The following is a 20,986-nucleotide window of genomic DNA, read 5'->3' as shown; positions in this document are numbered from 1 at the left end:
TGACCCCTTGCTAAATTTGGAATTGTCTACTTTTCAGAAGTCTGTACCTTTTCCGGCTCACCCATTGGTCTCACACTGGTTTCACCACAAACTGAAAGTAGGTTGAGAGCACAAACAATAGGGAAAATAGGCTACCTCTTTGAAAAATGACAAAACTGGGGAACAAATTTCGATTTTTTTGATTCAGCTCTGTATGTTCCTGAAAGCTGTGAAGATGGTGACTTTAGTACATCCAACTGTTCATGGATGCCATTTTTAGGGCAAAAAACAGACACTTTTATCTGGAGCACTTGTTCCCTATTTTTCTAAAAAAAACTCAACATTTTGCTATATTTTGCCTATTGGCCCACTTTATGGGAATCCACAAACCCTGGGTCCCTCTACAATCCCCAGGATGTTGGGAAAAAAGGACACATATTTGGAGTGGATACCTTATGTGAAAAAAAGTTATGGAACCGTAAGCGTGAACTACCCCAAATAGCCAAAAAAAGGGTCGGTACCATAGGGGGCATAAGGCCCAGCTGCCAAGGGGATAAAGCTGATATTTCAGTGACAAGCAATGCAGTGTTTGGGAAGATGAATTACAAATACTATTATCTGGGTGCTAGGGGTATTGCTGCTGTGGCTGTCTCATTCCAAATAGATAAAGCCTTTTTTAGGTTGAGGGTAAGCATACGGTCTCTTGTCTACTTTTAGTATACGTATACTTCTTTGGGCTTAAAGCCATTTAATTTGTTAGTTTCAGTGTAATTAAAAAATCATTGCTTGCTAGTGGTCAGTCATACCTCTTTGTCCCACCTTTTTCTCTTTAGGAGCAGGGACTAACTACTGTATAATTACACCATGGTTTCAGGGACTCCTTTATTTTTCCTTTCTTGCTGGTGTGACACTGTAGACGTTTTAGGCTGAGCTTCTTGAATTTTAGTGCAGCATTCATTTCTCCCGCCTCATCCTCCCAAGATGGAAAAGGCCAGCTGTTGTGCTCTGATCGGAGCTGCTCTCTCCTTAAAGGGGGCTGGAAATGTGCTCTGCAGGACAAACAAAATTACAAATGTTTTACTGGCTCTGTTTTCATTCCTTACTGGTGTTATTTTTGTTTCATTCGTTTCCTGCTTGCGTTTCAGGTTTTGCTCCATATTTTGTGCTCTACCTGCCTGTCTATCTTTTTCTCTTCACTGAGCCATTTTTTGCAGAGGATTCTTGCTCCGCGATCCTCTCTGTCTTTTTAAACAAGCCTGCACTGCATCTCCCTGCCTTCTGAGAACGTATCTAATTGTTTATTTAAATGTTAACGTTTATTGGTTATTTTGTGCAAAGGCAGTGTCTCTCTTTAGTTTCCGAGATTCGCTGGTTTCAGAAGAAAGGGGGCCATCTCTGCACCCTATGTACACATCAGCAGGGAGATAGTGACATCAACACTGCTGTGGCTAAATAACCAGGCAGGCAGCAAGACAAGAGTTATAGTGTATGTTGATTGTAGCAAAGGCACGGTGTATTGACAGGATTGTATACATGTGTAAACCTTTGCCAGGCATTAGTACCACGAGTGAGCAGACAAAATACTGTAAATTACTATACTTGCATTGGAAAGAACGTTGCATTTAAAGCATTTGTGCAAAAAAAGCTAATATTGCTGGAAGACAGCAACAAATTATGTTTCAACCCAAGTCTCTCCTCCTTCGCACTCTCTTCTCATCTCCTTTAGCTGTTTTTTCCTTGCTTTTCTCTCAATTGTTTTCTCCTTCTTCATTTACTTTTTTGGGCTTATCACCCTCTCTCCCTTCCTCTGTAGAGATTTTTCTCTCTGCAGCTCTTTCTTTCCATCTCTGTCTCAGCCACTCTCTCATGTGGTCTCGCCCCCCCTCCCTCTTTCACTCTCTGTCTCTTCTCCAGTTCTTTCTAGCTTTCTGACTTCCCTCATCCTCGTGTTCGATCGCATCCATTTTAAAGTAGTAAAAATGCTTTAAAACACATTTACAGAGTACTTACTGAGCATCAACAATTTTATAGAATATTTACATGTACCATTTAGGCTCGTTAATTTTAATGTAATTTATTTATTAAGTTCATACCCTGTCACCGGTAGGACCTACTGTAATAGTTTTCATGGCATTGCTAATGCCACAAAAACCATGGTGGTAGGCCGGCTCATAATGCCATCGGTGGTACTAACTCGGCCACCGGGCTGGAGATAGACATCTTTGGCCTGGTGGCTCATACCACCATGGTGTTATGAGTGGAGAAGTGGCGGGTTGGCTGCAGCCAACCCGCAACCCACCAATCTCACATGGTGGCGGTATGTACCACCAGCCTGTTGGCAGTAATACCGCTACATTAACCCTGGCGGTCAGAAGACCTCCAGGGACATAATAAGGGCCATAGTTTATTATTGTTTTGTATTTAAGGGTTTGCAGCTACTGCTGCTGGCAGGGGCGACGCTCCTCCGCCGTAGGGGAGGAGCTGCCCCTGCCTCCCTTATAGTCTAACTGGGTCGAGACAAATGCAGTGCCACAGTTCCCAAAACTACAAAGACAACAATAACTGAAACTCTGTGTTAAGCGCAATTAAAAACTAAATGGTCTCTATGTCCTAGGCTTTCCACCTTTCAAAATTTATTTGCAGTAATTTTAGAGCAACCTTGGAGGCTTCAGGAAGTGTCTAAAATGGTGTTGATCTGCATTTGGTTGCATATAGAACATGTTAAGACAGGACAGTTTAAGAGCCTGGATGCTGCAGATCAAGATTAATGTGCACAGATGTAGCTATTTTAGGGGCCCCTGCGTGGGTGGTGGTACCCAAGGTCAAAATGAAGATGCCCTGGCAGAGGTCCGAGAAAGTGCAAATACAATGTACACTAACCACACCTGGAAACTTGCAAATGCACTCTCTAGTAAGAGACATAAAACAAGCATTTGCAATGCTATAGGTCTTGCTATTGGCATTACAAATGCATAATTGGACTTTTCTTGTCTCATAAATTGGTCAACCCTGCCTCATAATTTGGTCCATTCCTGCCACATAATTCCAGTGACCCTGCATACAACTAAAGCACTTCCATTTACCTTCTTCCTCTGTCTGCAGCAAAAAATTTAAATGTTGACATTTAGCATCCTGATTTAATTCTGTCATGCTAATTCTAATAGAATACCACATTCACCATCCCACCATCAGAGTTGCTGGCTGGATAACACAATTCCTCCCCCCACAAAAAAAAATAATACACAAGACGGCCACAGAGGAGTAACGAGAGAAATAAACTAGAAGAGTCACCCAAACGTATCAAGGGTGCTCAAACAGTCATAGGGGGTCATTATAACCCTGGCGGAAGGCTGGCGGTCTTACTTTGTGGAATCATGACCATGGCGGTTACCGCCATGGTCATCCGCCGGTTCTCTGTTCCGCCTGCCGGGCTGGAGACCTGGGTCTCCAGCCCGGCGGCTGTCACTATACCGCCGGCGGTATTTGGACCCGGCTTACCGCCGTGGATTTCCAGCGGTTTGAACCGCCATGAAATCCATTGCGGTAAGCAATAGTGCTTACCTGATAGCAGTGCCAAGGAATTCCTTCCCTGGCACTGATAGGGGTCTCCCCCACCCCCCACCCCCACCCTGACTCCCTCCCCTACCCCCCCACCCCTGCCACCCCCCAAAGGTGGCAGGGCCCCCCTCCCCACCCCGACCCCCAACATCACTTCACCCATACCCACACAACACGCACACAGGCACCACCTACATACTTACACGCACACACGCAGACATACATGCCTACATCCACACACACAGTCATACACACACACCCGCATTCAAACATACACGCACACATTCATACAGACATACCCACAGACATACACGCACTCATTCCCATACACACAACACCCCCGCAGGCATACAGGCACTCACACACCCCCTCTACATACACACACGCACACCCCCATGCACCCACACAACACCCAACACACCCCACCCCCCTCCCCTCCCGGACGATCGACTTACCTGGTCCGACGATCCTCCGGAGGGGACGGGAGCCATGGTGGCAGCTCTGCCGACACCACACCGTCAACAGAACACCGCCACGTCGAATCACAGGACGTGATTCGCTGGGCGGTGTTCTGTTGGCGTGGCGGTGGCGGTGGAGGTGGAGCAACCTCCACTTCCCCGCCTCCCACCAGTACGGCTGTTGGCGGCTCTCCGTCCGTAAAAGGACGGAGAGCTGCCAACAGTCATAATAGGATGAGCGGCAAACCGCCACCACTGGCGGTCTTCCGCACGGCGGTCCCTCGGCGGTATTTGAAAAAGACCGCTGAGGTCAAAATGACCCCCATAGTGTAATAAGGGTGTTACACTGGCCTAAATCATGGTCATAACTGCAATAAGGAGAGATTAATAAAATATATACAATCATCATGTAAACCCAAAAAAACATTAATCAGAAATACATTTTTGCCATTAGACTGGAATGCTCAAAACAACCCCTAGAGGGCACCACAACACAACCATATATATTCACCATGCCACATAATTCCACTACACAAATACACACTGCACCACACAATTCCACACTCCACACTTCCATGGGTAGCAATTAAAATACAAGCCACAAATTTCCACTCCACACCATATACATCCCCTACACTCCAAATCAAAAGACATAGGCAAAAGACATTGTCATTTACAATTCCTATAGCTCTAACTCTTGCAAATGCGAGACATATTGCATGGCAATTACTGCTTGCCAATCTGCATGATGCACTTGAGGTGGCCACTACCGGTAATCTTGCGTGCGTGGGGTTGACACTAATGTAATTGTGTCTGATGTGGTCACTATTTCAACACTAACAGTAGAAGTTAGGGTTAATTTTCATTGCATATAAATAGCGGTTATTACAGAAAAGGTTTGAGACCTGATGAAGCAGAAAATGAAGGTTTTACATTTATTAGCGCATAAACGTAGTGTGAAATAATCATGTGTGACTTTAACCGAACTAATAAAGATTGTACGGGGACAAAATGTGCCCTCAGAGTAGTTTGCCAACATTTATAAGCGTGCTTTATATAACGTGGTGTATTAGAATTGCACTAATCCGACATAATCGTAAACGTGTGCTATGATTTGCTTGTTTGAAATGTTTTAGCTTAGCATTACTTTAGTGCAGGCTTCGGCCTAGTTGCCTGGTCTCACGGTTTAGATGCTCGTATTTTTCCAATGTGCTATTAAACGTGTATTTCTGCTTGAAGCTGTACTTTTCCACTGAGATCGTTCACATGCTTATCTTAAGGTTTCGTGCCAGCCTGGCATATTTTCTCTTTACTCCAAGGTCGATCTGCAGGTGCGGACAATGGAAGCTCTGAAAGTGAGTTAATTGGTATAAAATGTTGCAACTTACGTACCCGTCTCCAAGGATAATGTATGCTTAAGTAAAAGCTTGAGAACTGTTGTTTTTGATTGGATAATTTGAAGCTAACCTATGAACCCTCCAATGGAAGACCCTACTGGATTTGAACTGTTGTCTATTTAGACCAGGTGCACGAGAGGAAAGTAGCCATTACCCGGACATTGCAGCCATCACCAGCCGATACCCGCCATTTTGCAGGACATTGCAGCTATTATGGCCCACTTTGCTGCGACGCCATTTTGAAAGAGACTTTGATGCTTTCTCTAATCGAGAGAAAGAGACTTTAATGATTCTTGCCCTAGAGACTTTAACTTTGATCCCTTTGCATGAAGTAGTAGTTTTACCTTGCCGCCGTGAGGCAATTGCCCCGTCCACCCCTGCCCCTTTGCCCCGTCCCATGTTGATCGAGAAACGGTACCTGTGAGACGAAGACTTCCTTGAATGCTGATCGTAATTGGTAAATATGAAGGAAAATTGTACAATTGCATTGTGTTTCCTTTAGGTAACCAACTGCTGATTTTGATAAGGGCCCTAGTTAGGAGTTTTCTAAATTAATGTTGCTAAATTGTTTTTGCATGAAGTCCCACATGCCAATGCTAATTTGAGGTTAGATGAGGATTCCTTATGTCGCACGATGCAATTTGAGATCTTGTTATGCTGACTAAATGTATGCAATTAGTTTGTTACAGATTATAGTTTTAGTGATTTGCATTGCTATTATCGAATGCCTTGTTATTCAAATGCTACATAGATTGCACTTGTTTCGCCGTTATGGACAGCTATTAATGTTCATATATGTTTATCATTTGGTATTGAGACACATCTATATTGTGCTAGCTTTGTTAATATAGGGAAATAAAATTCACTAACTTTGAATAAACTGATGTGGTTATTCCTGGCTGAAAGGTCAGGGTTCGCCGAAATGTATTCTGGATTAATTGTTAAGTGTTATGTTGATCAAGGTATTGCTTATGTTCGTTATTGATTACTGATTTGATTAAATTAACCGATATAGAGTACGGAGAGTCCTACTTAGTCAAAAGATTCATCGGCCTAAAGAGCGTCCAAAATACAGGTAAATTATTAGTACGGACCGCTCTATCAGACCCTTGCCATAGATTTTCTCCTGGGTGCGGTTTGACTGTAGACCTGTGGTGCCATAAGCCTTTTACTTTAGGACTGATACTGGGATAGCCATCGACCAAGTAATGTTTTGTCTTAAGGCCCGTCCATTTCCTGCTGATAGTCCTTCACGGCGGCAGCTTTCAGACTGGGCAGCGCTTTTCCCCGTTGTCTGTTTCTGTCAGTTAGTTAATGAGAGGCTTAGATCATACTTCCAGGAGGGACACACCCTACTGTAGGCTGTTATGGAGCCAGTGCTGGCCAGGGTGTGCAGTTGGAAAGAAAACAACTCTGAAGTCATCCGCTTTTCAGTTCAGCCAGTTTCTTATTCGGAGGTGAAAGTTAGATGCTCATTCGATCATCTTCATGTTTACATTGTGCAGTTTTGCAAATGACGTTTCAACATTTGAAAAGCTCCTCGAGGAAGTACTGTTTGCAATATTATGTTTGTGTTACTAAGAGCTGATGGCCATGTATTGGAATATTTCTTCTTATATGTGCTCCAGGATTCATATGTTTTAGTGTGAATACATAATGACTCCTGTCCAGATGCCTGCGATAAATAGTTTACACGTTTTGCACAGAGCGTTGCCTGCTCAATGTTCCTTCATGGGAATGGACAGGGTGGCATTATTGTTGGGGAACTGAAATGGAACATTGGTACTTTCGGGTGATTAATGATGCAAGCCCGTGCGAGAATGTAAACGGGTATGTACTGCACTAATCAACTAACTGCACTTTGTAACAAATTAGGTTAACTTTTTTCAGCCAGCTAGTTAGCATCAGCAATAGTGTGACGATGCAAAAAACCTGGTGCTGTGAGACCATGTGATGTTGAGAAAGGTCATCGGTGTTGGCAAATCGGTCGGTTCTTCTCTATGCTGCTATGTTTTATAAAGGGATTTTTAATTTCGACCGAGTGCCTGCTGCCTTCTGCCAGCTAGAAAATGTTGGAAGTGTTTTTGGAAACATGAATAACAATTATTAATTTTAACTCAGTTTTATTTGGAATTTTTGTAGCGCGCTATAGCCACTTTGCGATGGTCTCAGAGTAATTTCAGGTATGGCACACATAGGTAGCAGGGAGGGTTGCAGTAGAATATATTGCAATGACCAGGTGATGAAGAATACATATTGATTAACCGAACGTGATGGAGAGTGTCAGAAGATACCTGGTACGAAATATGTCCCTAGTTTGATGACAAAACCTTGAAGATGAGCATGGTTTTGGACAACCTGAGTGAGGAGGTGAGGCTGAGATGCCAGTCAGGAAGACAAGTAGAATTATGCCAGAAGTGATGGATCTCAGAATTTGAACTTGTCAGCTTCTATTTTGGGGTTTTATCCTTGTTGCTATTGCCGCAGAAAAAATTGATTGGGTTCAGTAAAATAACTTGATAATATGGAGCAAAATGCTCTACACAGACACTTTGCACTAATCACTTGTCTAACATTTTGTAGTTATTAAGCTGTTTCTAATAAATATATATTTTCATAGCTTTGGGTTAGATGTCATCCTTTACAGTGGGTTCCTCAGTAAAATTGATAGGACAACCTATGGGTAGTCTGGCTACTGTGACACCATAGAAATCCTTTTTTAATGCAATAACACCACTAAACAGACTCATGCCAGGTGCTCAATTCTTGCCAACGGATTGTTTTTAAGTACAGCAGTTGATAAAGGTTACATGGGAAAAACATTTTAAACTTGTTTTGGGGTCTAGCTGAACAATGCTTTGGCTCTCTGAAGACAGCAATAGAAAAGGGATACAAGGGATGCAAGCAAATGCCAGCCATCTTTTGTGATGTACTGGCCAACAGCTAATGCACCGTTTTTCATTGGTAGATTGGTGGAGCAGTGCTTCACTACGGTTGTGGTGGTTTTGATTTACTTGTTCTGTATAATAGGGTGTTGGCCTTTATGTCACATTTATTTCGGAACAAGTTACTGATGAAGCGGCACTGTGAGAAATTTCAGAACTTGAATTCTCCAGAGGACACAGCAGGAATCAGGAGAACTGTCCTTGGACCATAGAGGAATGGGTAGGCGCAAGAGGGTGGAGCCACAGGAGAACATCACTTCTGCGGCAAGGTGGGAAAAGCAAGAAAAAACTGAGAACTTCCAAGTCAATGGGAACTAGGAAAAAATGTAAGCAACAGTGCGGAATTACAATTGGCCTAGCAATAGCAGTTGGTAGGATCTCTCAGCTGCTGAATGGAGGCCTGGCCATTCGGGGGTGATAACAGTTCCTCTAATTCCTAACACTTGGTCATGGGGTTCAGCCGTCAATATGCCACATACCGAGTGGTTCATTGTAATATGTAGTCCACCATCGTGTACTATAGAAGTCCACTATCCGATGGAGTGATTTGTCTCTTTCTATCTCTTGTCTTTCCTCTGTACAGTCTTTTTATGAGCATGTGGTTTGGTACGGCTCTTAGTTTAATGGAAGTGGAAGGATCAGTTAGCCTTGGAGTCCGTGGTTTAAACATCACTGAAATACTGACAGTTTGCCAAGCACTAATACTACATGGATTCTGATGTTAATCCATTACAGGCCATAGCCCAAGCCATTAATAAAATACAAATGGCCAACAAGAAAGGGCTTTTCTCTGTAATAGGATCAGTCAAATACAGATTCCCAACCCAGGTACCTCGGAAGAGATTGGGAATTCGAATAGAGGTAGGCCCTCCCCTTCTGGGAATGGTTTGACAAACGGAGGGGGGAAATGCACAAATATAACGATACCAGCACCCTGCTCTAATTTTAGTATGCACCTCCCTCTGTCAGTTCCTCCTAAACTATTTCAAGCCTTATTGGTCCTGTGTAATCATATTTTCTTTGCCTGATTACAACAATTTCAGACAGCTCAATCAAAAGTTGTCTTCAGTCTGTTTTATAAGAATAAAGACGTTCCGACTTGGGTAAGCCCACTAATCAACAACTTCCTTGGTTAGTTAAAATCTTCCTCTTCATGGCACACTTTAAGGGAATATTTGAAAAATGACAATCAAAGCAAGGCGCTTATGTGGAGCTCCTTATGCATTTATTGTCCCCATCTTCCAGGAAATGCTAGTTCTGGATCTTGAAATGCAAATCCAGATCGACCAATTTGCCAGCAAAAGGATTTGCCACAGCTGAAGAACATTATTACTCGTCTGTCGATCATAGCTTTTGTAAAGTGCAGCACTATGACCCCTAAGGGTATCTAGGTGTTAAAGATGCTGTGTCTCCGTCAAAAAGCCACGTCTTGAGTCTCCTTCTAAAGTCTACTAGGGAGAGAGATGTTCAGAGGTGGAGGGGCAGGCTGTTTCAGGACTTGGCTGCTGTGCAGGAGAAGGAGCGGCCTCCTCTGCGTCTGAGATGGATGTGGGATATGTGTGAGAGGCGGAGCATAGTTGTCTTGCTGGGATAGAAGCTCAGTCAATGGTTAATGTAGGATGGCCCTAGGTTGTGGAGAGCCTTGTATGCGAGTCTGAGGATTCTGAATTGGTAGCTCTTCTGGACAGGAAGCCAGTGGAGGTTCCTAAGGTGTAGAGTAATTCTTGGGCACTTGGTGAGGTTGAGGAATAGCCTGGCTGCGTTGTTTTGTAGAGTCTGAAGTTTTTTAAGTAGCCGGGAAGACATTCCGTCGTGAAAAGTGTTGCCATAGTCAAGGCAGCTTGTGACCAGGGAGTGCATGACGGTCTTTCTGGTGTCAGCAGGGATCAATTTTAATATTCAGCCGAGTATACGGAGGATGTAGAAGCAGAAGGAGGCAACTGAGTTTTCTTGTCAATTCGTGAATAGTTTGCTGTCAAGGATGATGCAGAGGTTTCAGGCATGGTCTTATGGAGAGGGCCTTTGGTCCACGTTCTGCTGGCCACCAGCTGCGGTCCCATACGGAGGTGTTCTTCCCGAAGATCAGGACCTCAGTTTTGTCAGTGTTTAGTTTGAGGCAGTTGTTTTTCATCCATGTAGCTATGCTGCTTATGACGTTGTGGAAGTTGGTTTTGGCGTTGTGAGGGTCTTCAGTGAGTGAGTGGATTAGTTGAGAGAGTCGTCAGGATAGGAGATTATATTGAGGCCTTAAGATCCGACGATGTGTGCGAGAGGGATATACACTCCTTCTGCTCTGCTTTTTTTGATGCCACCTATTGATTCAGGAGGTTTGGAATGCCTTGTAAATCAGACTTTTCAGGAAAGAATACAGATTCCAAAAAAATAAACAAAGAGCGGAGGAATCAATTAGCAACATCAAATGAAAATAGCAAATTTTAGGAGGCATCATATGGGAAACAGAAACCCTACTTTACATAGACATGTATAATCTTTAGTTTGCTATTTGACTGACACTCCTGTGTTCATGTTTTGGGAACCACGTGGTTATGCACACATAACCCTCAGATTGATGGGAAATCCTTCTATTTACACATCCACTGTGCACAAGAAACGTACTCCGGCACCAGTGCCTAATTTATTGTAAAATAAGTGTCCCGGCCCTCGTCAGGAGGTCACGGCAGCTTGCACCATTCATTGCCAGCACTGCCAATGACAGTAGCAACACAATTACTGTTAGAAATGAGGTCTCTAGTTGGCAGTGGTTTACACCCTGTCCAAGTAAGGACCCTCACTCTAGTCAGGGGAAGGGAGTCACACAGCTACGAAAACCCATGCTCACCCCCTTGGTAGCTTGGCACGAGCAGTACGTCTTATCTCAGATGCAATGCGTAAAGTATTTGTACACACACACACACACTTACACACACACACACACACACACACACACATATATACACCCACACACACACTCTGAAAACACTACAAAAGTACTCCACACCAGTTTAGAAAAGTATCCATAATTTATTTAAGTAAAATAAGACTAAAACTAAAAAATCCAACATAAACAGGTAAAGATCTGAATTTTCAAAGATTAAATATAGCCTAACGCTTAGAAACACAATAGCTCCAACTGGGGCTATCAGAACGACTTGATGGAGTCGCTTCCAATAGTCTGGCACCTACCGCGAGGGAGCACAGGTCGGCTACGGTGTCGTATGGACCCCGGTTACGGTAACTTGGAAAAAGATGAGGCAAAGAAGTTATTGCACTCAGCGGGGATCACGGCTCAGGTGCAGGCAGTAGCGCTGGGATGGGGAGTGGCACTGGTTCCAAAGTTGCCCTGGAAGTCGATGTACCAGTTTCTTCCTGGTTGCACCAGAACTCTCCCTCAAGGGCCCAGGAACTAGATTTGGCAACACTTGGCAAGTCAGGTCTCTCAGCAAGAAAGCCAAGGTGCTGGCAGATGAAGTCTTAGATGGCCCTGAGACTTCTTAACAGGAGGCACGGTCTGCTTTTGGAGAACCTTTGAAAGCAGGATGTAGAAAGCAGAGTACAGTCCTTTCACTCCCAGGACAGAAGCAGCAAGCAGCAGACCAGCACAACAAAGCAACAGGCAGAGTTGAAGTCGTCCCTACAGCACCCAGCTCTTCCCCCTGGCAGAATGTCCTCAGTCCAGAAGTGTTCTAACTATGTGGTGTCAGAGGTTGAGTACGTATACCCATTTCTGTCTTTGAAGTAGGCAAACTTCGAATAGAAGTGTTAGTAGTGCACAAGACCCTGCCTTTCCCTGCCCTGGACCCAGACACGCTCCAGGGAGTTGAAGACTGATTTGTGTGAGGACAGGCATATCCCTATTCAGATGCAAATGCCAGCTCCTTCCACCACTCTAGCTCAGGAAGACCCATCAGCCTGGTGATGGACTGTTAGAAAGTAGCCTCTTTCTAGCATGGTTACCCTCATGCTTGGCCTGTTTGTGAGTGTTTGTCAGTGTGTTTTTACTGTCTCACTGGGATTCTGTCCTGCTAGCCAGGACCCCAGTGCTCATAGTTAAAACCTTATTTGTCAGTGTGTTTTGCCTGCCTCACTGGGATCCCTCTAGCCAGGACCCCAGTGCTCATAGTTTGTGGCCTATGTGTGTCGTCAGTATGTTTAACCGTGTCACTGAGGTTCTGCTAACCAGAACTCCAGTGCTTATGCTCTCTCTACTTACCAAATTTGTCACTACACTTTAGTGACTCCATATTCCAATTCTGATTGGCATACTGGATGCCCTTGTAAGTCCCTAGTATATGGTACCTAGGTACCCAGAGCATTGGAGTTCCAGGAGATCCTTATGGGCTGCAGCATTTCTTTTGCCACCCATAAGGAGCTCATACAAACCTTTCATCAGGACTGTCACTGCAAAACTGGGCAAAGGAAAGGGGAGTGACCACTCCGCTGTCCATCACCACACCAGGGATGGTGCCCAGAGGTCCTCCAGAGTGTTCCTGGCCTTAGCCATCTTGGATTCCAAGGTGTGGGGACCCTCTGGAGACCTCTGAGTGGCCAGTGCCAGCAGGTGACGTCAGAGACCCCTCCTGATAGGTGCATAGGTAGTCAATCCCCCTCTCAGTGCTATTTAGGGTCTCTCCTCTGGGTGTTTTCTCAGATTTGGTTTGCAAGATTCCTCCAGGACTCCTCTGCTTCAGCTTTTGACCGTCGGATCAACCGCAGACTGCTCCAGGAACCGCTATAACTGCAACAAAGTATCCAGGACAACTCCTGTGACCTGTAACTTCAGCTCCAGACAGCTTTTGCAACAGTTTCCAGAGGTGGGCACACTCTGAGGACTGTCTGTATTTACCCTGCACCAGAAGAACAAAAGGAATCTCCTGTGGAGTGACGGAGTCACTTCCCTGCTTCTGGAGGCACCCTTCTGCGATGACAACCGATACTTTGGGCCTCCTCTCCTGACATTGAGCATGCTCCCTGGAACACAGGTGGTGGACCGAAGTGACCCAGACTGTCCAAAGGTCCAGCTGTCCAAATTTTGTGGAGGTAAGAGCTTGCCTCCCCGTGCTGCGACAGTACCCTGTGCACCGCGTCTTCTGCTGCTCCTTGCTTCCAAGAATCCTTCGTGCACAGCAAAGCCCAGGGCCCAAGCACTCCATCCTGCGACGCACAACTCTCTGAGTTGTTCTCCGGCGGCGTGGGACCTTTCTGTGTAGTGCTGCGACTACCGCACTTTGCATCTTCTTTGTCCCCATGTTCTGGGACTCCTGTGGTGCTGCCTGGTCTTCTGAGGGCTCTCTGAAGTGCTAAGAGCCCCCTCTGTTTCCTCAGTCCGAGTTGAGACCCCCAGGTCCCTCCTGTGTCCAGGCAGCTCCTTTTTGATGCAAACCACGTACTTGCTTGAACCAAGGCTTGTTGGCGGAATCCAGCGACGCAAACAGCCTGCATCCAACAACTCGACGTGGGACATCACCTGCACCAAGCAGGAACCCACAGCCATCTTCTTTGCTGCTCTTCTGTACTTTTCTTCTAACCAAAGAATCCACTTTTGCACCTTCTAGGTTGGCAGGAGCTCCTGCCCTTCCTGGACTCTTCTTCGACTTCTAGACTTGGGGCCTCATTATGACCCTTGCGGTAGAGAACCGCCAGGGCCAACGGGGGCGGGAGCACCGCCGACAGGCCGGCGGTGCTCCCTTGGGCATTCTGACCGCGGCGCTTTGGCCGCGGTCAGAAAGGGAAAACCGGCGGTCTCCCGCCGGTTTTCCACTGCCCCTAAGAATCCTCCAAGGCGGCGCAGCTCGCTGCGCCGCCGAGGGGATTCTGACAATCCTTACCGCCATCCTGTTCCTGGCGGCTCGCCCGCCAGGAACAGGATGGCGGTAAGGATTGTCGTGGGGCCCCTGGGGGCCCCTGCAGTGCCCATGCCAATGGCATGGGCACTGCAGGGGCCCCCGTAAGAGGGCCCCGCTAGTATTTCACTGTCTGCGTAGCAGACAGTGAAATACGCGACGGGTGCAGTAGCACCCGTCGCACCTTCCCACACCGCCGGCTCGATTACGAGCCGGCTTCATGGTGGGAAGGTCGTTTTCCCCTGGGCTGGCGGGCGGCCTTTTGGCGGCTGCCCGCCAGTCCAGGGGAAAACTTGGAATACCCTCCGCGGTCTCTGGACCGCGGAGCGGTACTTTGGAGGGGGGAAGTCTGGCGGGCGGCCTCCGCCGCCCGCCAGACTTAGAATGAGGGCCTTGGTCTCCTCTCTCTTCAGGTCCAGGAATCCATCATTTGTTGCGTGCAGTCTTGCTTGGTTCTTTGGCTGCTGGGGCGAGATAGGCGCTTCGGCTTCCCACCCAGGCATCTTCAAAAGCCCGCGCCACCTCTCACATTGCGGGACGTGCACTGGCTGTGCCTGGGTGAAGCCTGGGCCAAGGGCGGGCCCGTCTGTGCTGGTCAGAGCCCGGAAGAGGGTGGACTGGGCTACCCCTGTTTCACCTGATCCCTGCTTAAGGTAACGTGCCCCCGGGGGGTGAGGTCTGGCCACAAATGGATAGCCACCTAGGAGCCGAGCTCTGCTATGCAGAGGGCCGTGGACCGGGGGCGGCGGAGCCGGGGGCGCACCAAAGGCCCCCCAACCAATAACAAGACGAGCGCCGAGGATCGGCAACATGCAGACGGTGCGACACCCGTGAGGAACGCGCGCTCCCCCTCCGGGCGCATGGGGAGCGGGGAAGATGGCGTAGAGGCCTGCGGCAGGAAGCTGAGCCACGGCCTCGCGTAGGCAGAAGATCCAGACCGGGAGACGCGCCTCCCTCCTCTGGCCATCGAGGGAGGTGGGAGCCTGGAGGCTTTCGCGCTCACCTTCGCTCCTTTACTCCCTCTCCTCTCTCGGAGTTTGGAGGGCCTCCACCCTTGCGGGCGCACCGGACACCTGGGCGGCCCGCGGAGTGCGACAATAACGCTGTGGGACCCTCACCCCTCCCATCACAGGGACCGGGACCCGTGGAGCCCCTCCTTTAGGGATTCCAGGACCACCGCTGCCTTGGTGGGAGTGGGGGCTTCGCTGGTGGCCCCCGCTTGCTCCCCCCACATCAACAACTGCACAGCACCAAAACCCCTAAAAATAAAAAATAAAAAAAGGGAAAAATAAATTAAATTAAAATATAATTTAAAAAAAAACGGAAACCCTGCTTACGTCGAACACGCATAGGATTCTTGGACTGACAGGGGGCAGGTGGCACAAACTCTCTCGGACGGGCGAGCAAAGGAGGGAAGGGAGCGCTGCATAAGCCTAACAGCATCGTGACGCAACACGGTTGTCCTTCTACTAAGGCATTTGTTCCTTCACCTACACCTCCCAGCACCACTGAGGCCTACAGCAAGAGGGGAAGCCGCGGCTTCAAGCATCCAGGAGCACGGACATAGGAGACGCGCCTCATTTCTTTATGGACGGTGGGGGCGCTGAGTGCCTGCGAACCCCCCGCTTAGTGTCTGGTGGATTCCTCTCTCGGCAGCCACAACGGTGACGTTTGGACGGCCCAAGGGGAGAGGTGACAGCCCCGGGGATCCCCCCCCTTTCCCGGCTGGGAATAGAGAACCACGGAGCTCCCCCCCATGGGGCCCCAGACGTGCCAGGACCTCCAGGTGAGTGGGGAAGCCGCTGGTGCCTACGCAGGGAACACCTCTGGCCCCCACATCTCCAATTGACGCTCACCCGGACTTACTACCGCATTGACCTCCTCCCTCCCTCGGACAAGTGGGGGAGTGCCTGAGACTGTACCTGTGCCCGGATCTGCGCTCTGCCCGGACGCCCAGAGGCCTGATCTTTAAATCTTGCCGTGAGCTAAAAAAGCACTCACCCAAAACTGTTGATCACCTACCTCCCTCCCCCCCACCCCCTCCCCTTTGCAATATTCTCTGCATCTGTTGCATCACAGTCAGACACTCTTTGGATCCCTGCCTGTACGGGGAACGACGGGCAAAGCAACGGGTAAACCACCCCGCCAACTACTATTCTCTGAAGCCCTCCGCCAGAAGAAACACTCCTCAGCAGAGGACCCTCCACCCCTCCCTCGCACCAGCATGGCAGACGACACACAAGGTGCGACAATGGACCGTATATTGCAGGAGATATTGGCGGTGAGCCGTAAACTGGAGGGTATGGACAACGCCATGGTGGCGCTGACGGCAGAGACAAGATCTATGCGCCTGGATATAGCCGGTTTCCAGTCGCAGATATCCGGGCTCGACCAACGTGTGGCAACAGTGGAAACTCAAGTAGCCTCATGGACCGAGAGAGACCTAGAACTCTTGCACCTTCGCAGCAAGCTGACAGATTTGGAGGACAGAAGCCGCAGGAACAACGTTCGCCTCCTTGGGTTTCCGGAGGGTGTTGAAGGCGCGGACATATTCTCCTACTTGCGGGATATACTACCCAAACTAACGGACATAACATTTGATCCCCCTTTGGAATTCCAGAGGGCGCACAGACTGGGCCCTAAGAGACAGGATGGAAATGGCTGCCCGTCTAATTATAGTCTGCATGCTACGACATTTGCAGGCCTGCAACTGCTACAGACGGCTCGAACACAAGGGCCGCTCCGATCGGGTAATCTGGAAATCCGGATTTCAGCTGACTTTTCCAAGGAGACTGCAGAACGAAGGAAAGCCTTCCTGTCTTTCCGTACCCAACTCCGTCGCTTAGATGTGAAATTTGGTCTATTCGAGCCTGCCAGGATGTGGATCACCAAAAATGGGAAATCACAGATTTTTTACAACCCGGAGGACCTGAGAGCATTCTTAGAAGGACTTCAAGACCAGACCCAGTCCATGGAAATGACTGCCCAGACCCCCCAGGACACACAGAGCATACCCTCGGGAACCGGTCACCCGGCACCCACATCTGAACCTGAAGTGCGATTTATCATAGACCCCCAAACCAGGGGAAGAGACCTAGAGAGACTCACAAAAAGCTACAACGACAGGGGCCAAGTACTCCAAACTGTGGTGATGCACACACAGTTATCGGAAAGAGACAAATCCCGCTCCCCCTTGAAACCCACGATGGACCCCACCTGAGGACAAAAAAACATTGTGCCCCTCAGGACACTTCCTACTGTCGACCATGGGCTGACACGACCACACCAAAGGGACCTCGCTGCGGAGAAGACGAAACGGAGAGATGAGTACCTGTTTTTGTGAACTCATAGACATACTATCACAGGGGGCCATCGCCTCTGATTGTTTTCGATAGTGTTTGATTAGTCTTGCTTATTATCATGCGTTTTGGTACACTCTTCTTTGTTTTCCCTCTTCTTAGAGACCTAGTAATATGTCCTCTTTCAGTAGCATGACTCCCGTTTATCCTCTAAACAGATATTAAGCGTCTCCTTAGAACTGTTACACTGTTCCCATCCGTTAACAATTTGTTCTAATTTTGATTGTTTTCAATGTTGGTTGGTAAATGTCTACTACGACCGACAATGTATTATTGCATCTGAATAACTCACAATAGCAGTGTAGTACTTCCTTCTCCCTAACGGCAATCCATCCGCACTTCCACACCCCCCCCTAGTTTGGATAAAATTGATACACGTCGTCTCTGCTGCTCCACCCCCCTGGATGCTGTCAGGGTACAGATGCTACCTCCCAAAATCGTTACAGACCCACACAGCACTGCCTCCATGTCCCCCGCTTCCCCCCACCTTCCCTCCCTCCCTTCCCAAGATGCAGCTCCAGCACTCCTTCGGACATAAGACATTATGGGGGTCATTCTAACCCTGGCGGTCCAAGACCGCCAGGGCTAAAATGACGGGGGCACCGCCAACAGGCTGGCGGTGCCCCGCTGGGCATTCTGACCGCGGCGGTTCGGCCGCGGTCAGAAGTGGAAAACCGGCGGTCTCCCGCTGGTTTTCCGCTGCCCAAATGAATCCTCCATGGCGGCGCAGCAAGCTGCGCCGCCATGGAGGATTCTGACACCCCATACCGCCATCCTGTTCCTGGCGGTTCTCCCGCCAGGAACAGGATGGCGGTATGGGGTGTCGCGGGGCCCCTGGGGGCCCCTGCAGTGCCCATGGCATGGGCACTGCAGGGGCCCCCGTAAGAGGGCCCCACAAAGAATTTCACTGTCTGCATTGCAGACAGTGAAATTCGCGACAGGTGCCACTGCACCCGTCGCACCTTCCCACTCCGCCGGCTCAATTCTGAGCCGGCTTCCTCGTGGGAAGGTAGTTTTACACTGGGCTGGCGGGCGGCCTTTTGGCGGTCGCCCGCCAGCCCAGTGTAAAACACAGAATAGCCGCAGCGGTCTTCCGACCGCGGTGCGGTATTCTGGAGGGGGGAAGTCTGGCGGGCGGCCTCCGCCGCCCGCCAGACTTAGAATCACCCCCTATGTGAGCCACACACACTCTACACACAGCCCTCCCCTTATGTCCCCCACCTCCCCCCCTTTATGGGGCCCAGATCTGCGCGTAGATGGGAGAACCATATTATGGGGGGCGCCGTGCGTGCGCCGCCTCCCTCGTCTGGGGCCCGCTGGTCGGGCATTGGAGCTCACTAGGCCTGGGTTTTAGACCCGCAGGTTACAGTCCTAGAACGTCGGGACTTTTGTCCCGTTTTTCTTTCTTTAATTTTTCTTAATTCTCCTTTTCTTTTTCAGTCTTGTTCACCTGTTTCACCCCTTTGCAGTTACCCTCTCTCCTCCTCCCTCTTCTCTTCCCCATCTGTCTTCCGCCCTCTCCTCCCCCCTACTTCTCCTCCCCATCTTTATAGTTCTTGCCAAGTCCCTATCCTTCCTCCTCCTAGCCCCCATCATCTCCTCTTTGTCCTGCCCCAAGTGCCCCCACACCCGGGTAGGGCGCAGGGATGTCTGATCCGAACAGAGTACCAGCAGTACCTCCGCGGATTATATCATGGACCGTAAATGTCCTCACCCACTTCATAAAGCGGAAAAAAGTTCTATCCTATCTCAATTCCAAACAGGCTGACATTGCCCTTTTACAAGAGACGCATCTAAACGGCCCGGAATCCGATAAACTGCAACGCGACTGGGTTGGCACCGCCCTGTTTAGATGTAATCCACCATCCCCCAGTACGGAGACTACCCCAAGAAAATGCAGAGTGTCGCTATTGCTGCATAAAACACTCCCCAATACCGTTCTTAAATCATGGACTGATCCCGAGGGTCGCCACGTATTTGCTAAACTAAAGATAGGTGACTCCTCACTGTGTGTGGGCTCGGTCTACGCACCAACTGGCCCAAAACGCCTCTTTTTCCTACAAATGAATCGACTCTTGACCGAGATAGGGGCATCTCGTTATGTAATAGGAGGGGACTGGAACATAGTCAGAGACGCAGTACTGGACAGAACGGGACCCTGGACGTCAGTAATAATGCAGACAGAGACCTACAGACCGACATATTATCGGACAACAGCCTAGTGGACCATTGGAGGCTGACCCACCCTACAGAACGATAATTTACTTTTTTCTCACCGGTACATGGCACCCAATCCCGACTTGATTACTTTCTCCTATCCCACAACCTTGTGGCCCGTACCCATGATGACCGCATACTGGAAGGCGGCCTCTCAGGCCACTCTCCGATTAGCATAGCCATCCACCTGGGCCTCGTATCCCCGGGCCGCAAGCCTTGGAGATTTGCAGCCCATCGCTATCGTTCCCCCCAGGGTAAGTTACAGTTACAGGACCACGAATTCACCTTCACCCAAAACAACCTGGGCACTGTTGACTCTAGCCGAATTATGTGGCCCGCAGCCAAGGCTTTGGTGCGGGGACAGCTTATGAGGGACGCGGCACTGGCGAATAGAAACAGAAAAGAGAAACAGGCGGCACTGGAACTTGACATCCGCCGGTTCACTAGACAATATACCGCACACCCCTCTCTCCCAGGGTGTCGAACATTAGAGCGTGCCCAAATGGCCCTCAACGAGTTATATACCTTTCAGGCAGAGTATGCCCTACAGAGGTTACAAGGAAGACATTACGAACAGGGAGAGAAGGCAGGGCGTCTGCTTGTAGCCCAGCTCCGACATAGGACAGCTGCCCTTGCTATCCCAGCTATCCATGCCATCCTGCTCCGGAGAAATACTTAAACACCCGCAAGCTATCGCAAACAAATTTGCATCCTTCTACAGACACCTTTACACATCAGAGACAAAATCCAGACCAGCACAGAGTACAGCTTTCCCGGCGGGCCTTGACCTACCCTCCCTGTCGGAGGAGGGACGCAGCCTCCTAGAAGGGGAAATAAGCAGGCAGGTAATAGAAAGGGTCACCTCTGACCTCCCTTACCACAAATCGCCAGGGGAAGACGGATTCCCGGCGGAATTCTATAAATGGATCGGGAGAGAGGCAATTGACATCCTGCACGCGGCTTTGAATGAAGCCTGTTCAATGCAGGCCGTGGGGGCCATATCCAATAATACCATGATAGCCATCATACTAAAACCCGGGAGAAATCCCCTGCTGTGTGGCAGTTATCGACCCATATCTCTCTTAAACGGTGACATCAAAATACTAGCAAGTATCCTGGCCAACAGGTTATGCAAAGTCCTACCGTCTTTGATCCACCACACACAAGTGGGGTTTGTACCAGGCCGCACCTCAAGGAACCACTTGCGCACCCTATGCCATACCCTATGGACCT

The 20,986-nt window shown here is 48.8% G+C and overlaps 1 protein-coding gene across 1 annotated transcript in view; it reads right to left on the bottom strand.

The window, feature by feature from the left end:
• Positions 1–807: 807 nt before the first annotated feature.
• Positions 808–20,986, bottom strand: part of LOC138283411 (uncharacterized) — an 88,030-nt gene continuing 67,851 nt past the window's right edge. Inside the window, exon 7 of the mRNA XM_069221375.1 lies at positions 808–1,028. Within this exon, the coding sequence (XP_069077476.1) occupies positions 948–1,028 (81 nt within the window). The 3' untranslated portion in view covers positions 808–947. The remainder of the gene's footprint in view (positions 1,029–20,986) is intronic.

Source organism: Pleurodeles waltl, chromosome 3_1 (assembly GCF_031143425.1).
Source record: "Pleurodeles waltl isolate 20211129_DDA chromosome 3_1, aPleWal1.hap1.20221129, whole genome shotgun sequence".
Lineage (NCBI taxonomy): Eukaryota > Metazoa > Chordata > Amphibia > Caudata > Salamandridae > Pleurodeles > Pleurodeles waltl.
This window is presented reverse-complemented; position numbering and strand designations above follow the sequence as displayed.